This window comes from Trachurus trachurus, assembly GCF_905171665.1.
Source record: "Trachurus trachurus genome assembly, chromosome: 12".
In the NCBI taxonomy this organism is placed as follows: Eukaryota; Metazoa; Chordata; class Actinopteri; order Carangiformes; family Carangidae; genus Trachurus; species Trachurus trachurus.
In genome coordinates, this window is record NC_139908.1 from 29,349,509 (window position 1) to 29,372,345 (window position 22,837).

At 42.1% G+C, this 22,837-nt stretch overlaps 1 protein-coding gene across 1 annotated transcript in view; it reads right to left on the reverse strand.

Annotated features, from left to right (window-relative positions):
* Window positions 1-281: 281 nt before the first annotated feature.
* The window catches only part of shroom3 (shroom family member 3), a gene marked incomplete at its 5' end in the record, with an annotated part of 77,382 nt that continues 54,826 nt past the window's right edge, over window positions 282-22,837 (reverse strand). Inside the window, 15 exons of the mRNA XM_083982961.1 lie at window positions 282-927; window positions 1,020-1,138; window positions 1,725-1,890; window positions 2,337-2,436; window positions 7,002-7,129; window positions 8,042-8,228; window positions 10,578-11,217; window positions 11,872-11,948; window positions 12,175-12,245; window positions 16,367-16,619; window positions 18,364-18,538; window positions 19,562-19,789; window positions 20,660-21,117; window positions 21,202-21,351; window positions 22,656-22,789. Coding sequence (XP_083839087.1) covers window positions 529-927; window positions 1,020-1,138; window positions 1,725-1,890; window positions 2,337-2,436; window positions 7,002-7,129; window positions 8,042-8,228; window positions 10,578-11,217; window positions 11,872-11,948; window positions 12,175-12,245; window positions 16,367-16,619; window positions 18,364-18,538; window positions 19,562-19,789; window positions 20,660-21,117; window positions 21,202-21,351; window positions 22,656-22,789 — 3,285 coding nt within the window. The 3' untranslated portion in view covers window positions 282-528. The remainder of the gene's footprint in view (window positions 928-1,019; window positions 1,139-1,724; window positions 1,891-2,336; window positions 2,437-7,001; window positions 7,130-8,041; window positions 8,229-10,577; window positions 11,218-11,871; window positions 11,949-12,174; window positions 12,246-16,366; window positions 16,620-18,363; window positions 18,539-19,561; window positions 19,790-20,659; window positions 21,118-21,201; window positions 21,352-22,655; window positions 22,790-22,837) is intronic.

Sequence of the window (22,837 nt, forward strand, 5' to 3'; positions counted from 1 at the left end):
GCAGACACACAGACAGTAGAAGCAGTAGTAGTGCTACAATATGATGTGACAGTGATCTTAACAGTTTTCTTGAAGTGGCTCCCCTTCAAGATCGGTGCACAGTTGCTTATCTCCCTCCGACTGAATGCATTTCCTTCCTGAAAGTACCATCGTTGTTCAAGGGCAGTTCCAGTGTGTACTTTTCTGTTTGTTTTTCTTTATAAAGCATTTCTACAATTCATTCAGATTTCTTCCTAACTTACCTTTTCTGTTCAGTGGAGGAGTTCTCAGAGCTGGTGATACCTTAATGGCCCGAGGTAATATTTTTGAAAATGAAGAGGTTTCTATTCATTCGGCAGGATATGTAATATAAGACAGACTTTGTTTAAAAATAGGTGTTTTACACAGTCAGGTGTGATTTCAATGAGGCACATTACAGGCTTTTCTCTTCATGTATAAATCCTGAAAAGAGTGGACAGAGCCCACTTCAGACTTTTCAATTACTCCATTTCAGAGTCTTTGTTTCCCATCCTGTGGCATGTCCATACATCACAGTGATGTCACAGTGGTGGACCTGGCTGAGTGGACAGGACCTGGCATCACAGTTTGTGGAAGCAGTGACAGGAAATGAGAGGGCGCGGGGTTTAGCGATGAGAAGGGATAGATGCTGGACCAGCCGTGGGCCTCTGCCAGCTGGGCGGGCAGGCTCTCCACCAGCCGCGTCAGCTGCTCCTCCCCCTGACGGATCAGTTCCTCAAAGTAACGCTGGCGAATCAGAAGGGATGGCATGGTGCTGACGAACCGGCGGCAGTCCCGCAGCTGCTGTTGGGAAAGGTATCCGGACAGGATGGCATGGACCACCCGCTGTCTCCGGTCCAGGTTCTCCTTCAGCTCCCAGGCATCTTCAGTTTGACGGAGGAGCAGAGAGCGTTTGTGATGGAGAGAGTCCTGAGGAAAAGAAATTGACTTCAGGTTACTTTTACAGATGATCATGTTTTAATCCTAATGCTGTACAGATGGATAGGGAGATCCTGTCTCACCCTCTCCACTGTGCTCTCCTGGGACAACCCCTCTCTCTCCAGAATGAGCAGAGAGCGGTCGATCCTGGACAGCCGGCTGCACAGAGACAGCAGCAGGTTGACAATCCTCTCCAGGTCTCCTGCAAACACATCAACAACCGGCTCTGTCACAGACTGCAGGTACAAAGGAAAGCATCCTGGAAGCTGAGTGACATTTTCACTTCAAACATACTATTCAGTTAACCTGCTCTTGTGTTCGGGTAATCACTGACCCCTTTTTAGGTTTTTATTGCATAAAAGTACCACATAAATGTGTTTATAGCATCAAGGCTTTTTGACTTTGTCAGGAACCTCTATTTAAACAAAATAAAACCACAAAAAATCTTTTCAAAAAATTCTAAAATGCTTTGGTTAAAACTATGACATTTATGCTGTTAGGGTTGGTTTTGACCCAGTTATAATAAGAACAATAATGAGAGTTAAAACTGAAATCATAAGTGCAAAACCAACCTCTTCATGGATAAGGAAGTCTAACAACATAACCAAGAGATGAGAAACTAATGGAATGATAAATAAATGTTTTAGTGTGTTTTACAGCTGATTTAAAACACGGGTCAAAACCGACCCTAACACCATACGTAGATGGTAGCAGAAAGCTGACAAGAGGAAGGTTAATAAATGTAATATTGCAAAAACATTGTTAACAGTGTCAGTCAAATGATGTACCGATGAACATGCTGTATTTGTCCCTCTCGTTGGCTTTGAGGCGCTCTTGCAGCAAGGCTTGGATGCTGGCCCCCAGCGCCTGGTGATCCCTCTGCTCCTCACACAACTCCTCCTTCTCCTGCTGCAGAGCCGCCACACGGCTCCTCAGAGCAGCACACAGCTCCACCTGGGGGACAGCAGGGAAACACCTGTTAATGCTGTCAGCAAATGATTGATTCAGAATCAAAGAGAAGTGGAGTTATTTTTCTAGAAGTAAAAGATACCTGTATGGAGCCCTGATCTATCTATTCATTCTTTTGTGTGTGTCTCTCCATCAGACACCAACAAATGACAATTTAATAGAATAGAAAATACTTTTTGTCTACCATTTGCAATGGCATTCATTTGTCTTTGGTTTACATGTGCATATCATAACATATCACATCCCACCAAGTCATACAATACATTACACTATAACACCATGTTACAAGAAAAAGAAAATCAGCACCAGGTGAGGGCTGAGAGGATAAAAAGGATCTAAAGTGCTGTGTGCTGAGGTAGTAAACTGATTTACTGATTAAGATATTTTATGGCAACGGGAATGAATGATAATGATATTGTATATATTTTTACCTTTCTGGTGTTCAGGTCTTTCTCATCATCATCCAAATTGGTCTCTGTTCCTCCATTTGTTGCCATCTTTGGAGCTAAATTGCCAGCGCTCCCTTGGATCCTACAAAGGGAGCAACAATTGAAACTTTTTTATATTTCTTGTTCATCTTTCCAGATGTGTCATTCTAGCATTTCTGTGATTAAACAAAAAGCAGACTCATAGGGATGAGCCTCTGTTGTACAAAGTTCATATTGAGAATGTACACCTTGATGAGATATCATATATAACATCATCAAAGTCAAATTGATCATTTGGCTTTTCTCAGTTTTACAATGAGACAACAATCTACAGCATAAATCTTCTGAATCTAAAGCACTTCAGACTCCCACAGGCCAGTCAAGCTTTTATTACAACATCACAGCATTTAGTGCCTGAGTCTTGAGGCTGTGATGAAAGTTCTTGATACAAACAGACTTTTCACGTTTTCAAACTTTTGCACAGGTGATTTAGAGGAACAGAAGTGCATTGAATCCTCTGGGATCTGCAGCAGGAGGGAAAATGATATTTGTGATGAATTGCATCGAAGTGATTGAGAAAAACTGCAACATGATGTAGTATGTCCTCCATGTGGTACTAACTCTGGCCCCAAGGCGTCACTGTTGTTCAACTGCTCACACTGCAGGGAACCTACACACATATCACTTCAACGCACACGAGGATCCAGATGAGACAAAACATCCGCACAGTACGGCAAGAGGAAAGGACCATTAAAAAAAGACACAGTAATCAGAGGCTATGCCATTGGGCAGTCCGACTGACCTGGCTTCACTTGCTAACTGCCCCTTTAAATTGTCCCCCACAGGCTTCACCTACCTTGGGATAAAAGTCTCACCAGACCTGACTGAGCTAACTTTTCTCCCAAAGTAACTAAAATAAAGAAGGACTTGGATAGATGGCACGACCTCCCTCTATCTTTTATGGGGCGCATTAGTTTAATTAAAGCAGAAGTAAGCGGAATGTTTGTGTTAATATAAGTCTTAAATAGTTATATCTTCCGACAGCAATCACCAAAACAATAAAAAAAATTGATAGAGGATCTTCAAAGAGATATCACTGAAGACGATTGGGAAAAAGGTTGTTATCAAGCACAAACACTATCTATTACGTAATAGTAGATTGAAATTGATCCAATACAATTGGCTTATGAGAACATATATAACTCCTGAAAAACTAAATAAATTTAATTCTAATATACCTGATAATTGTATAAAATGCAGAACAGAGAAGGGAACCCTATTTCACTGTATTTGGAAGTGCAAACACTTACAAGAATTTGGGGGAAAAATAACTGACACAATCTCCATTATAATACATAAAAAAATCCCTGCATGCCCAGAGATCTGTATCCTCGGCCTGAGACCCAAAACACTGGCCCTGAAAACACACGAGTATAAGCTGATAAATCTTTGTTTATTACATGCGAAACGTCTTATAGCCAGACAGTGGAAAAGTGTTCATTGTCCTTCTTTGAATATGTGGATTAATGAACTTTCTTCTTGCTTAGCGATGGAAAGACTCACATATATAATCAAACAAAAAAGCCACATTTTTCATGACATATGGAACTCATTTATCATATTTTTGGAATCAAGACCTGACTTACCAACTCCTTAAATTGTACTCCTTTCAAATAAGACGATACCCTTTTAATTTTTATTTTATTTTATTTATGTCGGTTTTGTATTATTATACGGTTTTGTTGTCTTTTTAATGTTACATACAGAAATACTATCCTTTTCCTTTAAAAAAAACAAACAAAAAAAACATGTATAGATATATTTTGAATATACTGCATGTATGTTTCTCTCTATTTTTATTTTTATTTATGTATGTATTTTATTTTATTTTATTTTATTTTTTTTAAATTATTATTATTATTATTATTATTATTATTATTATTATTTATTTTTTCATTTTTTCATTTTTCCATCTTTTTCTCTCACTTTTGCCTATTTATTTCAATTGATTATGATTATTATGATTATGATTTTCAAAGGAAATGTCATTTTTCTTGCTGTTTAACTGTTGGCTCCAGTTCAGGGTTGGGGGGAGGGAGGGGAATTGTGTAAAGACTAAAAAATCAATAAAGATATGTGTTAAAAAAAAAAAAACAATAAAAAATTGTTCAAAAAAAAATCACAGTGGTTCTCTATGGTGACATCGTGGCCTTATGAAGACAATGAGAGCTGTGACTCAAACATGTTGACAAGACTTGATCAGGTTTGTCAGGTTTTACCATTATGGTTCTAGATTGTGAAACACCAGAGTTAAAGCAGATATCAGTGGAATGTTTTTGTTAATATAAGTCCTAAATAGTCCTATTTTCCGTCAGCAATCACTTACATGAAGTATTTCAGCCTAAACACGAGTCTCTCCGTCACTCTGCTCTGCTGTAACCCGAGGAGAAAATTTTCCTTGTGGGATACAAGTGTTATCCAATGAGGAGAGAGAACGGCATGAAGGGCTGTGTGTGCAGCCAAGGGATGCGCGTGAATGTGGTGACGTAGCACGAGGACCAATTGATGCCTGACAAGGGCGGGGTCTGCTAACTCATGGTGCGTTCAAAGAAACTCGTACTTTGTGTTTTTCCTTCCTGTGAAGTCATACCAGTTCGATCTGGTACGAGTTCACGGGTCGGAAGTTACGAGTGGCCGTTATAGGGAACTTTCACAGACAACAGGATGGTAAAAACACGAGCTACGGGTTACCTGGAACGCTACCAAGTCGTAGTTGTGACTTGAAGCTGTAACTTACGGTTTCAAAAGCCTGCCTTGAACGCAGCATTAGCCGAAACGGCCGTGAAGCTGATATCTGCTTTAACTTGGCAACAAAAAGAAAACGTATGTATTATTATTATGTATTATTGTAATCTAAAAACATATTTTGCCTCATTTCATCTCCATATTCAATCTTATCATCCAAAGAAAAAATATATTTAAAATCTAAACTGTACCATTAAAGGTATAGTTCAACATTTTGGCAAACTGGCCCATTGCCATAATCCCTATAGTCATAGCAGTAGGTTTGTTACCTTTAATTGTCGGTGCAAGCTATTTTTAGAACGGTGGAGCAGAGCCGTGAGCTGCTCAGAGCTACACTATGGAGGCTCATGGGATTTATCAGTGGTTTTGCTAGCCTAGAAATCTAGCTGCACCCTAGCGGTAGCAAATATATTTGCTCCGTAGGTCAGTCTAGAAACGAGTCATAGGAACTTTTTGAGTCTCGAACACCGTTTGTGTTCACCAATCACAGCGCTCTATCTGTTTAGAGAGTCGTTGGGTGGGCTTAACACAATGACGACATACATTTTAATTGGCTTGGCAGGCTAACGTCATCCTGCTCTTTGCTCTGATTGGTTGTAGCGCTACCCTATTGCGTGCAGAGGCAGTTTGAAAGACAGCCTTCATCCCGCCCCCTGGATTGAGCCGAGGTCTACCGCTCGTTGCCAGACTAGACATGTTAATGATATAGTCTGGCTTGTCAGGCTATGGTTTTGCATGAATTTAACTCTAAAACAAAGGTAATGAACCTACTCCTAAACCTATAGGGATTATGGCAATGGGACAATTTGCCAAAATATTGAACTATCCCTTTAAAATTTAGCCAGGATCACAACGTTACAAGAGTGTAGCTGAAAAAAAAAAGTACTTCCTGTGACTCTTGGCTGACCATGCAACAGAAACATTTGCCCTCTACATCATCAGTAGATCATCATATGTCTTCTTTTCTGAGGAAACATTCCTTCCCTGAACATGATGTTCACCAACAAACCAAAACAACTTTAATAAGACATCACTGAGGTCAAAGACCTCGACATGCAGAGACAGCTGAGGTTTGTTTCCTCTCAGCAGCAAGTAAGAGAGGGAGACGGCTCACACAGGAGGAATCATACATGTTAACAGCATATCCTTTTATTTCCCCCAACTGTCCATCTTAAAGTTATTTACATAAATCTCACCTTCCGCAGTTGTAACCCTGAAATTAACAGTTGACATGACATGGACGTCTTTATTCTTGTTTTAGTTAACTCCTTAAAGTAAATTCACTGAGATCCTCATTCAACATTAAACCACTTTATCAGTCAAATGTTGGGTTCACTCTCTTGTTGTAATTCTTGACTGGAATCCACTCTCCTACATTTCCCCGTGTTCTTCTTTACAATGTGGAGAAGTCGTATGATTGATCCACACATCGACATGTGAATTACAAACTAACCAGCATGGTTAAACCAAGGCAGTACTCTATTCTTAGTGCTTTAATCCTCCTATTTAAATGTTTTGGAGGAAAGAAATGAAAATATTTACAGTGTAAATAGGTTTAATTATGTAAATGTGTTTATTTTACTATTATGGGGTATATACCCACATATTCTGAGGGGTGGGGTATTTTATTATCTTTATTTATTTTATTTTATCTTAGAGGTATGTCTAGGGGTCTTTGTTCTTTTTAACTTAACTTGTGTGTTTTCCATTTCATATTTTCATGTTCTATTGGGAGGTCTGTAACAACAGAATTCCCCCTCGGGGAAAAATAAAGCACTTGTGATTCTGATACTGGAAACAAATGTTTTGTTAGACTATGATATGATTTAAGAATATGAAAAGGTAAAACAATGTCAGAATTACCTGCCCCTGTACTGCCAGTGTGATTTATCAGCTAATTTACTGTTGGGGAAGATCTCCTCCATCAGCTCCACAGTGGATTTAGCCCCCCAAGTGTCCAGGAGAGGCACCAGAGAGCTGTCCTGCAACACCTGCAAATAGAAGGGAAAAAACATTCAAAGTACTTACAACAACAAATGTGGAGTCTCTGGGTATGCAAGGTCAGAGTTACATAGACTGAATCAGAACATTCAGACAAATCTCTCTAAAAGCACAACGGCAGAATCTGATTGGATGAGCGGCTAAAATAATTGGTATGCCACCCCCTTCCTCTCTCCAGGAGATTTTTGAAGAGACCGTGAGGAGGCAAGGCCGCAAAATCACTGGTGATCCAAATCTTTCTTCACAGCGAATATGAGTTGTTGCCTTCAGGAAAAAGGTATAAGGTACCAAACTGCAGGTTAGAAAGATCTAAACTGTCCTTCAGACCTACCTCCTTTAAATAGTTGAAGATATTGTTAAGATAGTGTGAGTGTGTGTATGTGAGTGAGAGATTCTTAAAGAGATTGTGCAATAATGGTATAGGGAAGTGCAACAGAATAATGAGAGTGCAATATAATAATCAGTGCAATAGAATTAATATGATGCTGTATAGGTATATGTGCAGTAGAGCGTGTCGAATAGTGCAAATGGAGAGTGTGTGTGTGTGTGTGTGTGTGTGTGTGTGTGTGTGTGTGTGTGTGTGTGTGTGTGTGTGTGTGTGTGTGTGTGTGTGTGTGTGTGTGTGTGTGTGTGTGTGTGTGTCGGTGCAGGGTTGTGAGACAGATGTTTTTTATTGGATGGTTCTGTGCTGATATGAATCTATGCTATATGTAAACAAACAGCCTTTTTTTCCCCTTCTCTTTTCCCTTTGTGTGTGTTTTGAGTTTTGTGTATGTGCTATATGTGAACATGTGACATTCTCTTGTGTCCAAAACAAATTTCTCCTAAGGGAGACAATGAAAGCAACTAACTAAGTGTAGTGCTGGACCTTGGTACAGTAACATTCATTCAAGAGAACCCACCAGCTGCCGGGCCAGTGTCTCCACCTGCAGCTCCTCACGTGTCTTTTCCCTCTTGGGCAGGGGCAGGTACTCAAAACCTGGGGCGTCCTCGGTTGTGGTAAATGTGGAGAGAACAGGTGTTGGAGAAGTGACAGCAGGTGACTCTCGGGAGGGAATTTTCGAGTTGTTTAAGAATTCAGAACTGGGTCTGAAGACAGAAAAAAAAAGCAGAGGAATGGAATAAGAGAAAGAGCCAGTAGGACAAACAAAGACAATTACAATTATTATTATCAGGTTTAAAGGGGAACTATGCAAGCCGGTCTCTTTCCCTCTGTGTTGCTAACCCTCCTCCCGGCCATGTGTGTTTGTTTTCAACGAAACCAGCGAGAAAGCAACCGATAGAGTGTACATAGCGTTATCATATACGATGTTACGACGTGTATAGTTGTGTAGTCTTATCTGTCATAAACAAGAGATTACGGGTTACGGGGCTTGTTACGTTTGTGTGGCGGTGCTGCAGAGACGAGAGCTGGGACACCGGGTCGGAGGGAATGATCTTACAAGGTTGGTTTTCAGCCAAGAGACGCTCCATTCTCCCTGGAACTAGTTACAAGTCATTATTTACCCAGCACAATTACTCTGAAGATGTTTAATTAAGGTACAAATGTAGCATAGTTAAGATAAAAATCTTTCATAGTTCCGCTTTAACTTAATTTTCACTGTCACCCAAATCTGAACAGGCGCATTGCAAAAACACAATAAATTTGGATAAAATCCCAAAGCCTGAGCCTGAGACAACTGACCTACATGATGGACAGCACAGAGGGGACAACGGGGACAGTCGTCTGTGAGTGTCATCACAGCCTCTGTGAACAAAAGCGGAATCAACCTCCTTCATCACACCTTCCTCCATTCTCTGTGGTTTGTTTTGAATGAGTGCAGGACGCCATTGTTAAACTAATCATGACGAAGTGTTAATATGTTTAGGGGGTTAGGGTAAAGTCATTTTTAAAACACCCTCATTTATTAAACTTGCGTACACCAAAAAAATGGGTGTACACCAAATTCACCGCAAGGATCGGCATTTATTAATCTGAGCGTGAGCGTACGGTACGCACAAATCTCACGCCAGCTCTGACCAGGTGTACGCACATTTGGAACCAGCGTAAAACATGCAGGAAGGAGTGCTGCTGTGTCAAAATGATTATTAAACCATAGTCCAATAACGCAGCGATTTGGACCACATGTTGTTGTTGTTTATAGCCTATTGATAAAAAGATTAAAAAAAAGTAGCCAAAAAAAAAAAAAGAAGAAGGGATAAAACCAAGTCCGTGTTGAAAATTGAACTCGACTTTTATTTTGAGCAACTGAGATGAATTAAAAACCACGATGTGAGCGCTACCTGTCCAGGTGCAGCTGATCTCCGCGGCGGAGTCTTTTTTTTTTTTTCCCGTCACCGGGACCTGTCAGCGGGAGATCGGGCCGGTGTTTCACATCCCTCCATCAGCCGAACCATGCCAGCGGTGCTGATGGTCATAAAGTCTCCTCAGTCACTTGTGTTTAGTAAACTGCAGCAGCATTTCATGAGGTCGCTGGGTTTCCTGACGTGGTCGGTGACACGTGCGTCTGCAGCCTCCATCCACCGGGATGACGCTTATCAATCACAAAAACTATCAGTCTATCAATGTCCAGATAGTTAATGTTGCCGCCCTCTCCCTGTTCAACGCGGTAATGTCGGTAAAGTCTCTTCTTTGCCGTCTTCCTTGTCTCCGTGTCGTAAAAGGGGCCGGGCGACGCCTCTAAAGCAGGAATATATCGGGGCGTGACATTTAAATGACGCTTGTTTTCAGCCGCCGGATTTATCACCACCACGCCGGTTCTACGCCGAAATCAGCAGCGTACACACTTTTAGTAAATCACACGTGACACTTGGCGTACACTGATATTTACACCAGAATCTACACCAGATCCTGCGCAAGTTTGATAAATGTGAACACAATGGAGGTGAACGGTACAGGTACAGGTGTCCTTCATCAAACTCATCAAATACACAATCCAACAACTCCAAAATGCTCTGGTGGACAAGTTGTGACCTGCACATTCACCACGCTATGAGATAATAACAGAACATTACGAGACAGAGTTGTTTACGAGGAAAATGCATAACCGGAACTACTTTCCAGACACGGCTGCTGGGTGGAGTGATTTCAAAAGCACAAGTAGTTCCAAGTATTTGCTTCATGTGTTGGAATGTTACACAATTAAACATGTTTATCTCATAGCGTGGTGAATGTGCAGGTCACAACTTGTCCACCAGAGTGTTTTAGAGTTGTTGGATTGTGTAGTTGATGAGTTTTGAGGGACAGTGGACCTGTACCGTTCACCTCCGTTGCGTTAGCTGAGCAGCTCTCGTCTCTGCCCCGCTGATCTCAAAACAACATGCACCGATAATTAAAGGTAATGAACCTACCCCCTATAACTATAGGCATTATGGCAATAGGCGAATTCGCCAAAAATGTTGAACTATCCCTTTAAATTACAATACTGAATGACAAACCTCTCTACAGACTGGAGTTCACTCTCTTGATCCAACTGAAGGGGAGGAGGAGGAGGAGGGAAGTCCTCTTCCTCTTGGATGGGTGGAGATGGTGACAGAGGTTTCTGGTGGAAGTGAGTCTGTGATGAGCCTGTGAAGGGTTCTGACGGCTGCTGCTGCTCAGTGGAGCTGAAGAGACTGGACTCGGAGATTCGCAGGTGGCAGGTGGACGAGTAGGAGGTTGGGGAAGGAGACGAGACGGCGTGGCTTTCCACAGAACGCCCCAAACTGTGGGTTCTGTCTCTGGACACGATGGTCTTCTCCGTGTCTTCTAAGATGCTCATGCTGCTCAGACTGTGCCTGGATTGTCTGTCTGTGGTCCTGGTTCCATCTGTGCCGGTGTGAGGTGTTCCTGGGAAGGTGATGGCACCGAGGTCGGCCAGGCTCAGCCGGTCGCCGGCCTGCCACTCGGAGCCGCCCCCGGCCCCGGCCCCGGCCCTGGCCCCGGGGGGGGTGAAGGGACAGGCCATGCCCACGGACGCCGCCAGGCTGGAGGTGCTGTGGGCTCGCTGCCGATCGGTGCTCCTTTGTCGCTCTCTACGAGTGACGGGAGTGTAGGAGGAACCCGGGTCTGGGATCAGGACACCAGGAGGAGAGGATGCTGGGAGTAAACAATTACTATCATTATTCCCATGATTCAAGCATCCAAAATAGAGAGCCTAAGCGGAAGCAGGAAGTAACGTCGCCATGGGACCTCAACTCAGAAAAAGTCTCCATGTAAGTGAACGGGAGTGAAAGTTTTATTTCGTGATCCGATTGAATTGTGCCATGAGAAAAAAATATGACCTCTACCTGTTTAAAACATCACGTTTCACCCAAAAAAATCAGCAGTTTATCATAAAACGGCAACAGAAGAATGTATTTTGTGTGACGACGCTCTACGGACTACAGATCTGTGTCCCACAAAAAATACGTCACCAACTGACACGGGAAAAGAAGGACGCCATGTGGTGACGTCACTACGCTACCTGGAGTCTTTCTGGTTACGGATTCTTCCGAATTTTATTCTACAATAGTTTTACAACAAACTGCTGATTTCTCTTCATGAAACGTGATGTTTTAAACAGGTAGAGGACATATTTTTTTCTCATGGCACAATTCAATCGGATCACGAAATAAAACTTTCACTCCCGTTCACTTACAGGGAGACTTCTTCCGAGTTGAGGTCCCATGGCGACGTTACTTCCTGCTTCCGCTTAGGCTCTCTATAACTGAGTGGATCTAAAAGTTTGATCACTGAACATTTTTCACTGACCTTGACGGAGTTCGGCAGGCTGGACGGTGCTCACGCTGTTCTGGGATGGTTGAGAAGACACCTGGATATCTGTAGGTCTGAAAGAAAGGCAGGTAGAGAATGAAGCAAAGAGAGGGACTGTTCTACTGTTGCTTTGGAAGAGAGAGAGTTACTATTATTGTACATAAACAAAATAGGAAGATCCAACAATATAATATAAAATCATGCAATATAATAAAAATGAGCCATTGTTCATGCAAGATGAGGGACTGAGAAAACCCATGAGGTGATGAGTTCAGTAAGGCAAGTAGAGACGTGCGTTACCTGTCCTCAGCCAGACTGCAGCGTCCTGGTCCAGACATGAACACACCAAACATCCTGATCCCAGTGGAGTCCTACAACACAGACAGACTTGTGTTCAGACTGGAACAGAATCCCATGATGCTGCTTCCTCCAGCCCTCTGGGATCAGATTGTAATGTGTCCATACTTTTCTCCTGCTTTACTCTCCTTTAAGATGTGTTGGCTCACTTTCATGATAAAAGTTGAGTTGTGGGTGAAATAACTTCAGAATGGTTTCCTCAAACTGTTTCTGATAAGTACACATGTATTGTAAGAAATTAAAAAGGAAATACAATCCAAGGTATGAGACAGTATACAGCAAAAACTATAAACCAAGTTACTAATATCTCTATTTAAAGGGACAACGAGGAGTTTTGGAAAAGCGAAGCGTTCTCACACTACATTTATGAGCCTCCGCAACGCTGGTCGGCTCAACCAGCATCTCCACCACCACTAATAATAACAAAATAACCATAGAGACAAAACGATATATTTATCAAAAATGGGGCCATTAACAAGTGGTAACGTAGATTCATCCACATTAATATGAGACTTTTTTATAACCAAACAGAAACTCCTCGTTGTCCCTTTAAAATGACTGTCTCTATTTAAAGTTATTGTATGTTTACTACTATACTGCAAACTGATGTGCTGCTCTAACCCTAACCATAACCTCAGGGACAAAGTTGTCTTATTGTCTTATTGACACAGTTCTTACAGTATCCACTACAGAGGAAAAATAAGTTGGAACTAAAACTCATTTTAAATGCAAAGCATTCCTCATGTGGAGTGCTACCTTTAATACTGACTCAGTGAATACAGACTTTGACATCAGCAATCACATGTGTGAACCGCTGACCTTAGCACATGCAGAAAGCACACACACACCCACACACACACACCCACACAAAGGCCTGCAGGGTCTACCACTTCTCCTCTGAGCTGAGTTTAAGCTGTTAACTGTTTCAACACTCCACCACAAGATCAACATGTCTATTTGAGAGCTTCTATCTGATATACTTGAAAAGTTACATTACAAATGAATGGCAGCTTGAGTCACCATTCCCTCACAGACTACATACCATAATATATCAATAAGTCTTTGTTGCGTTGAAAGATATTTGGAGGAGGAGAAAATGAATCTGACTCACACATCATCATATCATGTTCTAATGAAAAGTAACACGTTAGAGCACTAAGATGTTTGCCATGTACAAGGACAGAGCCCATCCTGCAGAGTGTGAGTCTATCTGATTGAACTGTAATGATGTTTATGTGGCACAGGCAGCTCTGATCACTGAGGGAGATAAATGACAAATTCATCCACGTCTGCATTCCTTTCAGAGCTCTGCTGAGGTGTCCGTGTTGTGTGTGTGTGTGTGCGTGTGTGCGTGCATGTGCGCGTGTGTGTGTTATCTTTGCCATCATCCACATCAAACAGCGCCCAGCCACCATCGCCGGCTCTCTGGCACCTTACAGGAAACTGAGAGGATCCTGGGAATTTCCAAATGTCTCTCAAGAGCAAAATGTCACCAGACATGTAGTGTAGTGTACATAGATATATATACTGACTAGATGCAGCGTTCTGCTTCTCAGCGTACATCAATAGCGCCGCCATCTTGGTCCGGGGTTCTGACCATAGACATAATATACGTCTGACAAGCAGTCAGACCCGGTCAGACCCTTGTAGAACAAATTTAAGTGTATTTATGCATGTGGGTGTGTGTCTGAGTATCTAAGTGTATGTTTAATACATTTAAAAAAAACTATAAAAAAATTAAAAAAAAAAATTTTCGTTGTTGTATCATAAATATATGTCTGACATTTATAATAAACCAAACGGCTTGAAAATCGGTTGAATATTCGGTGAGTTATGGCGGCCTCTGACTGAAGACTAGGACAAGATGAGAGCAGGGTTTGATCATCATATCAAGTAGTGGACATGCTGGAGTTGGAGTAAGTTGATTTTTCTTTGCAATGTTAACTCGTTAAGCACCTTGTGACCAAGAAGGAGGTGGGTTGTGGAACTGTGTACCATTAGTGCATGTGATTGTAATACATGGCATTTCCTGTTTCTACAAGGGAGTGCTTAGTCAACTGAATAACAGCATACGGGTGCATTTAGGGCGGGACTCAAACTCACAGTTTAGGACAAAGTGTCAGTGAGTGCCAGGGTTATTATAGTAAACTGAAAAGACTAAAAGTAAAACTGGCAGTGAAAAAATAATTTAGTATAATGAAATAAAAATAAAAATGACAATTTTTCCAAAAATGAAATAAAAACTACAATGAACAATGTTAAAAGTAAACTGAATGTCAGATCACAGCAGCTTAGTTGTAGTTTTCTGAGAGATGTCTAAAGCTGCAGGAAGAAAACACCACAGCTCAACATGGGACGACTAGGAGTACGACCCACAGGTAGACAAGAGTGAATGGAACCTGATGAGGACTGATGGGAACATTATGGGATGCAACTTAAAGCAGAAGTAAGCGGAATGTTTGTGTTAATATAAGTATTAAATAGTTATATCTTCCGACAGCAATCACTTCTATAGAGTGTTTGGTCTGAAACACGGGTCTGTCAGTCACTCTGCTCTGCTGTAAGCCGAGGAGAAAACTTTCCTTGTATCCTACAACCTTTATCCAATGAGGAGAGAGAACGGCATAAAGGGGCGGTCCTCTCTGTGTGTGCAGCCAAGGGATGCGCGTGAATGTGGTGACGTAGGGACGAGGGCGGGGACTGCTAACTCCGTCTGCTGACAGGAAGTTAGACAAAACCACCGGATCGCTTACTGATAGCTTTAATGGGAAAAATCCCACAAATGTGGAAGTTCATCTTCAGAGGTCTGACACAGCATCACTTGCTGAACTAACTAAAACTAAACGGCAATAAAAAAGCAAACTCACTGTCGTCCTCACTGCAGGCGGCCCCGGTTCGAATCCCGCATCGGGCGGCCCTTTCCTGAATGTCATTTCCCCTCTCTGCCTCCCCATTTCCTGTCTCTCTCTCTACTGTGCTATCAATTAAAGGCAATAAAAATGATACTTATAGAAATCAAAAACAGGACAACCTGCTTTTTATTTTACATTATGGTTGTCAGAGACTATTTGTGGTATGTGCCTACTCATTTCTAGAGATGCACCGATCCAATACCCAGATGGGATATGAATGAGGCCGATCCAGCATTCCGATCCAATCATTTCTTTGTTATTAATGTCATACACAGCAATACAGTTACAGCGATCTAGTGTTATTTATTTCTTTTTGCTGCTAATGTACACTTATAGCCGGATCTACTAAGATCCCAGATAGGGGCGCTAAATTGTTTGGTTAGTGCACGCAAAACAGGTGATCTACTAAGAGTAACCCGCTAAATGAAAACACGTGCAAACCGCAATATGTAAATGAGGGTTTTGCGCGTGGTAATCGTTTCCGCCATTGAGAGTGTGGACAGAGAGCTGGACGGACGAAGGGACAGAATGACATTTGATCCGATGCATACAATGACAGCATGTGTGTTCATCTATCTCGCGCTCTGTTTAGATTAATAAACACAAAGCGCTACAGGGCCCAACTCGTCATATAGTGACGAACAGGCAGCAGCTGCAGCGACAGTCACACACCTAGAATGTGTGTGTGTAGCCCGTGATCCAGTGGATTAATAGAGAGCTCAGGTGGGACACACGGATCTAAACGCTCTGACCACTGACCAGAGGGATCAAAGACGGGTGAAGGCAGCGGTGACGTCTCTCAGTCCAGGACCGGGACTGAGAGACGGGGCCGAGCAGCCAGGTACTGAGAGGAGAGGAGAGGAGAGGAGAGGAGAGGAGAGGAGAGGAGAGGAGAGGAGAGGAGAGGAGAGGAGAGGAGAGGAGAGGAGAGGAGCGCACTACAGCCTGATGCCTTCACTCACATGGCGAGGTATACGGTTCATTCATTCAACAGTAGTATCGGATCGGTATCGGGTATCAGCTGATACGCTCAGCCCAGGTATCGGTATCGGATTGGATCAGAAAAATGCATCCTTTATCCTGTCAAAGGAGATTGGTTTGTCCTGAGGAGAAGTAGTAGATCAAACACTGCAATTTCTGTAGGTCTGTTTGGGCCCAACTATATTATGCTACTTCATGACATGTAGTATAGAGTCAGAGTCCTGACTTCCACACATTCTCACCTGGTTGAGTGTCTCCACAGTGGGGGAGGAGTGGGAGCGGTGGTGCTGAGGACTGGCTGTCCTCTCCTCAGTCCGCTCCAGCAGATCCTCAGCAGACGCAGACTTCCCAGAGCTCCGATCTGCCCCCGTCCTCTGCCTGGGCTCTGCTCCCTGCTGCTGCTGGGGGGGGGGTGGGCCGGGGTTCCCCCTCCAAGACCGGCTGTGTCTGCTCAGAACCGCTTCAGGGGTGTTCACCTGGTGCTCAGATGGTGCGCTGGAAATACAAACAGGAAAAACTATTATTATTAAAATATAATAATGATTAGGAATTTTACTGATGGAAGTGGTGAAGAGATTTGCTGGGTCACAGTGTGTTAAATCTCATTGGGACATCCAAAAACCTCCAGGTGTGGGAGGCAGCACATGAGTTAAAGGGATAGTTCACCCTCATGTGGACTAAGGGCTGGGAGAAGTTTCAGAGTCCTCCATGCCTTCTCTGAGTTACAGCGGGGCTCCGTTGTAAGCGGAGAGGAGCGCACTGCTAATCATTCTATACAGACTATGTCTAAATACTTTTTTCAATGTAGGCCTATTGTCTATTTGGTTTTATTTTTTGTAATTGTTGTTTGTTCTTAAAAATATGCCAATCTAAAATCTAAGGTTGTATGCAAACATGTTTAAAGCCGACACCAATGTGTCCTGATATAAGTGCCTTTGTCACTCTTGTATAAACATCAATAAAAATATGAAACAGAGAAATAGGACACTACATATTAATGGACATTTATAATGTAAATATGAATAAGATTATAGCCATACGGCTAGTTCTTTAAAAAGAACATACTTGAAAATGCTCAGAGCAACAAAGGATTGGGGAAATAGCTTTTTGGTGTCTGTTTGTAGTTGAGAATGGATATTGGTTGTGTAATGTAGGAAACTAAAACGGAAATTGAGATTTCGACCTGTTTTGTTTTTGAGTTGTGTAGGTTTGTGGATAGTTACAGGATTGTCGGTGGACGTATTGTGTACGATGTATATGTATGTATTCATGTATGTATGTGACTTATGGTTTTGTAACGAAATGGGAAACAAGGGTTCGGCAGCTATAAGCTTCACTTCAGCCGAAACCCTTTTCAACCAGCTATATTCTGTTGCTACCTTCAACTCTGTTTTGTAAAAAATGACATGCTGTGATCGAAATAAACACAACTAAATTAGCAAGATTCTACTGCAAAAGTGGTAAATTGGGGCGGTGTTTAGCTCAGTTGGTAGAGCTGCCGCCCCATGTGTTGAGGCTATAGTCCTCACTGCAGGCGCCGGTTCGAATCCCATGCCGAGCGGCCCTATCCTGCGTGTCATTCCCCCCCTCTGCCTCCCATTCTGGAACGTCTCTGCCCAAATAGTGCAGCTTTTACGCAGCGGACAGAGAGGGCCTGGAAAAGGATTTCTTATTTAGTCTTATGAAGTCTTTTTCTTTTTCAGTTAGTTTATGCAAATTGTGTGAAAATAAAGATTAAACAATGGTTTATAGTAGCAGGTGGTTCCAAGCTGTGGCCAAAAATGGACATTTTGGAAAGTTCGCCTGAATATTTTGTAGTAAAATCTCAATCATTTTGTCCTGCTTCAATTAATCAGAATCAACCACTGCAGAGACAATGTTCATATGTTGTACAATGATTCTATAGAGGGTTTGAGCTTGGATAGCATTGTTCTAAAGGACACTCATCAAAAATATGATTTTCTTTTAGGCGAATATTAATTTTATTTTATTTTTTCTGCGTGTCATCTTCATTTAATCTTCACCAGTAACACATATAACTGTGTACTATTTTTTCCCTTTATTATGACACCAAAAGTATTCAAATAGACCTTGTTGTTGCAGAGATATACTCATTTTATTATGGATATGCAATTTTCGAGAAAAGGCCTAAAAAATAGGCTTGGTTTTTAACACGGTAAAATAAATAGAAGCATAGTTACAATATATTGTAATTCTAATATCATCAGGTCTTGGTTACCTGTGTGGCGGCTCCACCAGAGGCCTTGGAGTCGTAGCTCTACCTGGATAGAAGAGGTTGGACTGGAGGTTGGCTTCAGACTCCACAGAGAAACCTCTGTCTGGACCAGAGTCCTGCAGGGAGAACAGGCTGGAGGCCGAGGACAGGCTCAGGCTGTCTGAGTAACAGGACGAGACTGGAGGGGGAGACGGACAGAGGAGAGGAGGTTTCTCTCAGTCTTTCAGTTAATCTGGTTTCTATCCTTCATCCACCCATCATCAGTTGTTCAAAGGTAATCCGATCGGATTTTGGATAATGGATTGGATCAAATCTTGAAAAGCGGTTGTTCAAAACCAAAAACGGATTCTGAGATCGGATTAGATCACGTAATCCAATCTTGGTTTTGATCTGGGTAAAACCCTCAGTTTGTGTTGTTCAAAACTTTTCAGTAGGATCGGGATAACTTTGATCCAAAAAATCAGGATTATTCTGATCCCAGCAGTTGGGTGGATTCAGGGGGGATTACAGGAACAAAATGTGATTTAAATTAAATTCAAACTGGTCAAATAAACAATATTCATATACATGTATTGATTTACATTTTGCACCTAATTTTAAACCACAACAGTGATTAGTAAATAATGTTAACTTTTGAATATTCTACAACTGAAAAACTTTTCCCTAACTACTTTTCCCCAAACTGAATTTAATGAAATTTGAAGTTTTAATTTTAAAATTTGAAGTTTTAATTTTAAAATTTGAAGTTTTAATTTTAAAATTTGAAGTTTGAATTTGAAACACATGGGGAAATATATGTATATTTGTATATATTTGTGTATATTTGCTTTTTTTTAACAGCCCAACCAGATGGAGTCTGGCTGTTTAAAAGACATTGAAGAAACAACAAAGAGCACAGAAAACAATACATACACTCCGTTTTCAAATAAACACACTTGAGTGACCCATGCTGCTGTTCTGCCTGTTGTTAACAGACCAATCAGCCTTCATTGTGATGCACAGTCTCATCTAGAGCACTCTTTATCCGGATTTGGTAATCTTGAAAATTTGGATTTGGATCAGACTGATCCAATCCAACTTTGCTTTGAACAACTGGGATAAAAGTAAAACAGATTACATGATCCTGGATGGCAAAAAAGGAGATTTCAAAATCCGGATAATTTTTATCCAGATTACACCTTTTGAACAACTGGGCCCTCACCTGAATGGTTGCTGTTGTCAGGTTGCAGATAAACACTGTGAGGTCTCTGTCCACTCCTCTTCCCTCCCTCATCTCTCCGGACACTTCTCTTCCTCTCCAGGTACTCGGCCAGAGCGTCGTGCTGCAGCTGCCTCAGGTCCGGCCTGGACGCGGCCAGCTGAGGAGGTCCGGTCCTGACGTGACTCGCTGCCAGTTCAAACATCTTCCGCCGGTCTGCAACACTGGTCTCTGACACGGAGAGAGACCGGGGTCGTGGCCCACAGTTACCCACATGCACGTTCAGAGGGTTCTACTGTTCACAAGACTAACTCTCCTGTCCAGCTCATTTATTTTGTGAGGAGCTTCCACACAGGATTCAGTGGCGGCCATAACTGTCAACATCCCCAGTTGTTCAAAAGGTAATCTAATTGGATTTTGGATAATGGATTGGATCAAAACTTGAAAATGGGTTGTTCAAAACCTTCATTGTAATGCACAGTCTCATCTATAGCACTCATTATCTGGATTTGGTAATCTTGAAAAGTTTGGATCTGGATCAGACTGATCCAATCCTACTTTGCTATAAAATTAAGATGGATTATGTGATCCTGGATAGAAAAAAAAGGGATTTCAAAATCCGGATAATTTTTATCCAGATTACACCTTTTGAACAACATGTTTGCAGTTTCATTACAGTTTTTTTTTCAAAGGTTCTGACAAAACTTAACTAAATAAAAAGTGTTTATTCATCATTTCAGCTCACTAGATCCGCTGAAGTTAATTAGCGCAAACTTTTTCGAATTATAACCAAAATGTAACCAACACTAAAACTCTTCCCAGGCATTTGGCTTGGCTTCATGCTCTTAAATACTTTGAGTCATTTTGGTCACTACTTGAATATAAAGCCTGATTGAGATGAGCTTTAAATGACCCATGAGATTCTCAATGCTAAGATTTTTCACTTGGTGATTTTTAATTTGAAATATGCTAATGCAACTGGGGACAAGAAAGCAGCAGAAAGAAGAGTACAGTGATGTCCCTGAATCTTATAATCAGTGCCCTTCAAAAGTTAGCCTCTGTTTGTTATTGACAGTATCGGGGGCAGAAACTCGTATTTACCTCCTCCACGCCTGAAAAGGGCGGCGGTCTCATTTTCTGTGACCCCAACCTCGTTCATGTTTTCTGGCTCGGAGAATGAGCGCTTCTTCTGGTCGGCAGTCAGACGCTTGCGGCCGCAGATCCTGATCAGAGAAGGGAGTCCCACCGGAGGGACGGTGGGGAGAGCCGGGGGGCTCGGGCCCCGCACCTCCGGACTGACCACGTGTCTCTCTTTTGGTGTGTGAGGGGAAGCCACCGCCGGCGGAGTCTGTCCTGGGAGGATGACGCCCTGTGGTTTGGGCATGGTTTTGGGGCCTTTCTTCTCCAGGGAGTGGTACTTGACAGGGACGGGTGGAGGCTGGTGGCTGCAGGAGGAGGACACAGGTGGAGGACCGACCGGAGAGCTGGGCTCCCTCCGTCTGAAGGAGGTGGACCGCAGGACCTTTGACTGGGCGTCTTTCACAGATTCCCTGTAAGATCTGAGGAGAGACACGTTTCCATGTCAGGACGGCTGAGACAGACTCATCTACTGCACAGTTCTTAAACCACTGAAGGACTCTGACCTGTTGAAGGACGGGTCCTGTATGGAGCCCAGGATGTCCTGGATGCCCTGTCTCTGGGGAAAGTCTTTGCTACTGTCACCGTCCCTGGATTCATCCAGCTGGAAGCTGCTCTGACTCCTTTGGAGGGCTGAACTGGGATCAGCTGGGGTCCTAAGATGGTTCAAGAGTTTATTTCGCCATTTTGTGCTGAGTACAATAGAAGTCAGACTTAAAGTTAAAAAGAGTTAAAAAGTCTTAAAAGAATTATTAAAAGGATAAGTCAAGGCAAAAAAGATCCACATCAATAAATAACATTAAAGAATAAAACACAGGTAACGCTGCTAAACCATATTATATTATATTTAAATATGTATGTACAGTCCATTCAAGTGGAAAAGTGAAGTCAGTAGTGTAAGAATTGTTTTTATCTTGCAGTCCTTTATTGTGACCTCGCCGGTCAGGGCCGGGACCTATTTGATTGGATCCTGGACTGCGATCATCTGTCAATCAAAATCAGTGAATAAACTGCATGTAATAGGTCTATCTCATTGTATCTGTGCTCTGTCTGAGGAAGCACTCATGGATCAGCTGTTTGCTACTTTGGATGCATTTTAAGCAAAGAAAAAAGAAATGAGGGGGAAAAGGAAAAAATTGATTGACAGACGCCAATGGTTAGGTTACGCAGTGACACAACCGGTGATTTTGGGAGCGAACAAGGAGGATAGAAGAAAAAAAGAAAATAAAAGGACACTAAAGGACATAGAAACACCATAGCAGTAAAGTAAGAATAAAGGAATAAGTCTCTATGGATGGTTTGTCGGCGGTTATCAACAAATAAACTGAAAGGTCAGCACCTGTTTTTTATTGTTAGTGTGGCGTGTTATTGATTAGGAGCAATGCGCATATGACTTTGTGAATCAATGAGTGTGTATGTATGTATCTTATCTTCAGGCTGTTTCCTGCCTTAGGTTCCTTGTTTTAGACATTTTTGTCTCTGAAGAATATATATAATATACAGTATATAGACACCAAGCACGGCAATAAAAGTTGTGTCTTTTAATAAAAAGAACAACCATTATTAGTGGATCACTGCTACCATAATGACCCAATACTCAAAATAACTTGTGTATTTCTATGGAACCAATCACTTTTTTTTTCCAATTCCCTTTTTATTATGATTTTTCACGGTTCACATGTTCATTCAAATAACAATTCACCATTCTCATCCATTCATCTGCAAATTACAACTGAATCACACAGCAATACACCCACGACTCCACAAACAATACAGATAAGGATGACTGGTCCTCCCTCAACAATACAAAAGATTAAATGTATAAATTACAAAATTGAGCTCTAAACTCCCTAGAACAGGAGAGCTGGGGTTCTTAATGCAGTATTTCATTAATGCATGGGGTGTCCAAAAACCTTTTTCCACCACTGTAGATCTGCTGTCAGTGATGTGCAGCTCTCACCTGTGTTTCATGTGGTTGCTGTTCCCTCCTCTGCAGCTCAGAGTCCTGTGTGCTTTGGTCCCATTGGTGCTTCTGTCCAGCATGTTCCTCAAGTCATCTGCTCTACAGGAGCTGCTGGAGCCTCTGTCCCCCATCTGGTCCACCAGCACACAGACAAAACAGTCAGGTAGAGTCATCAAGTA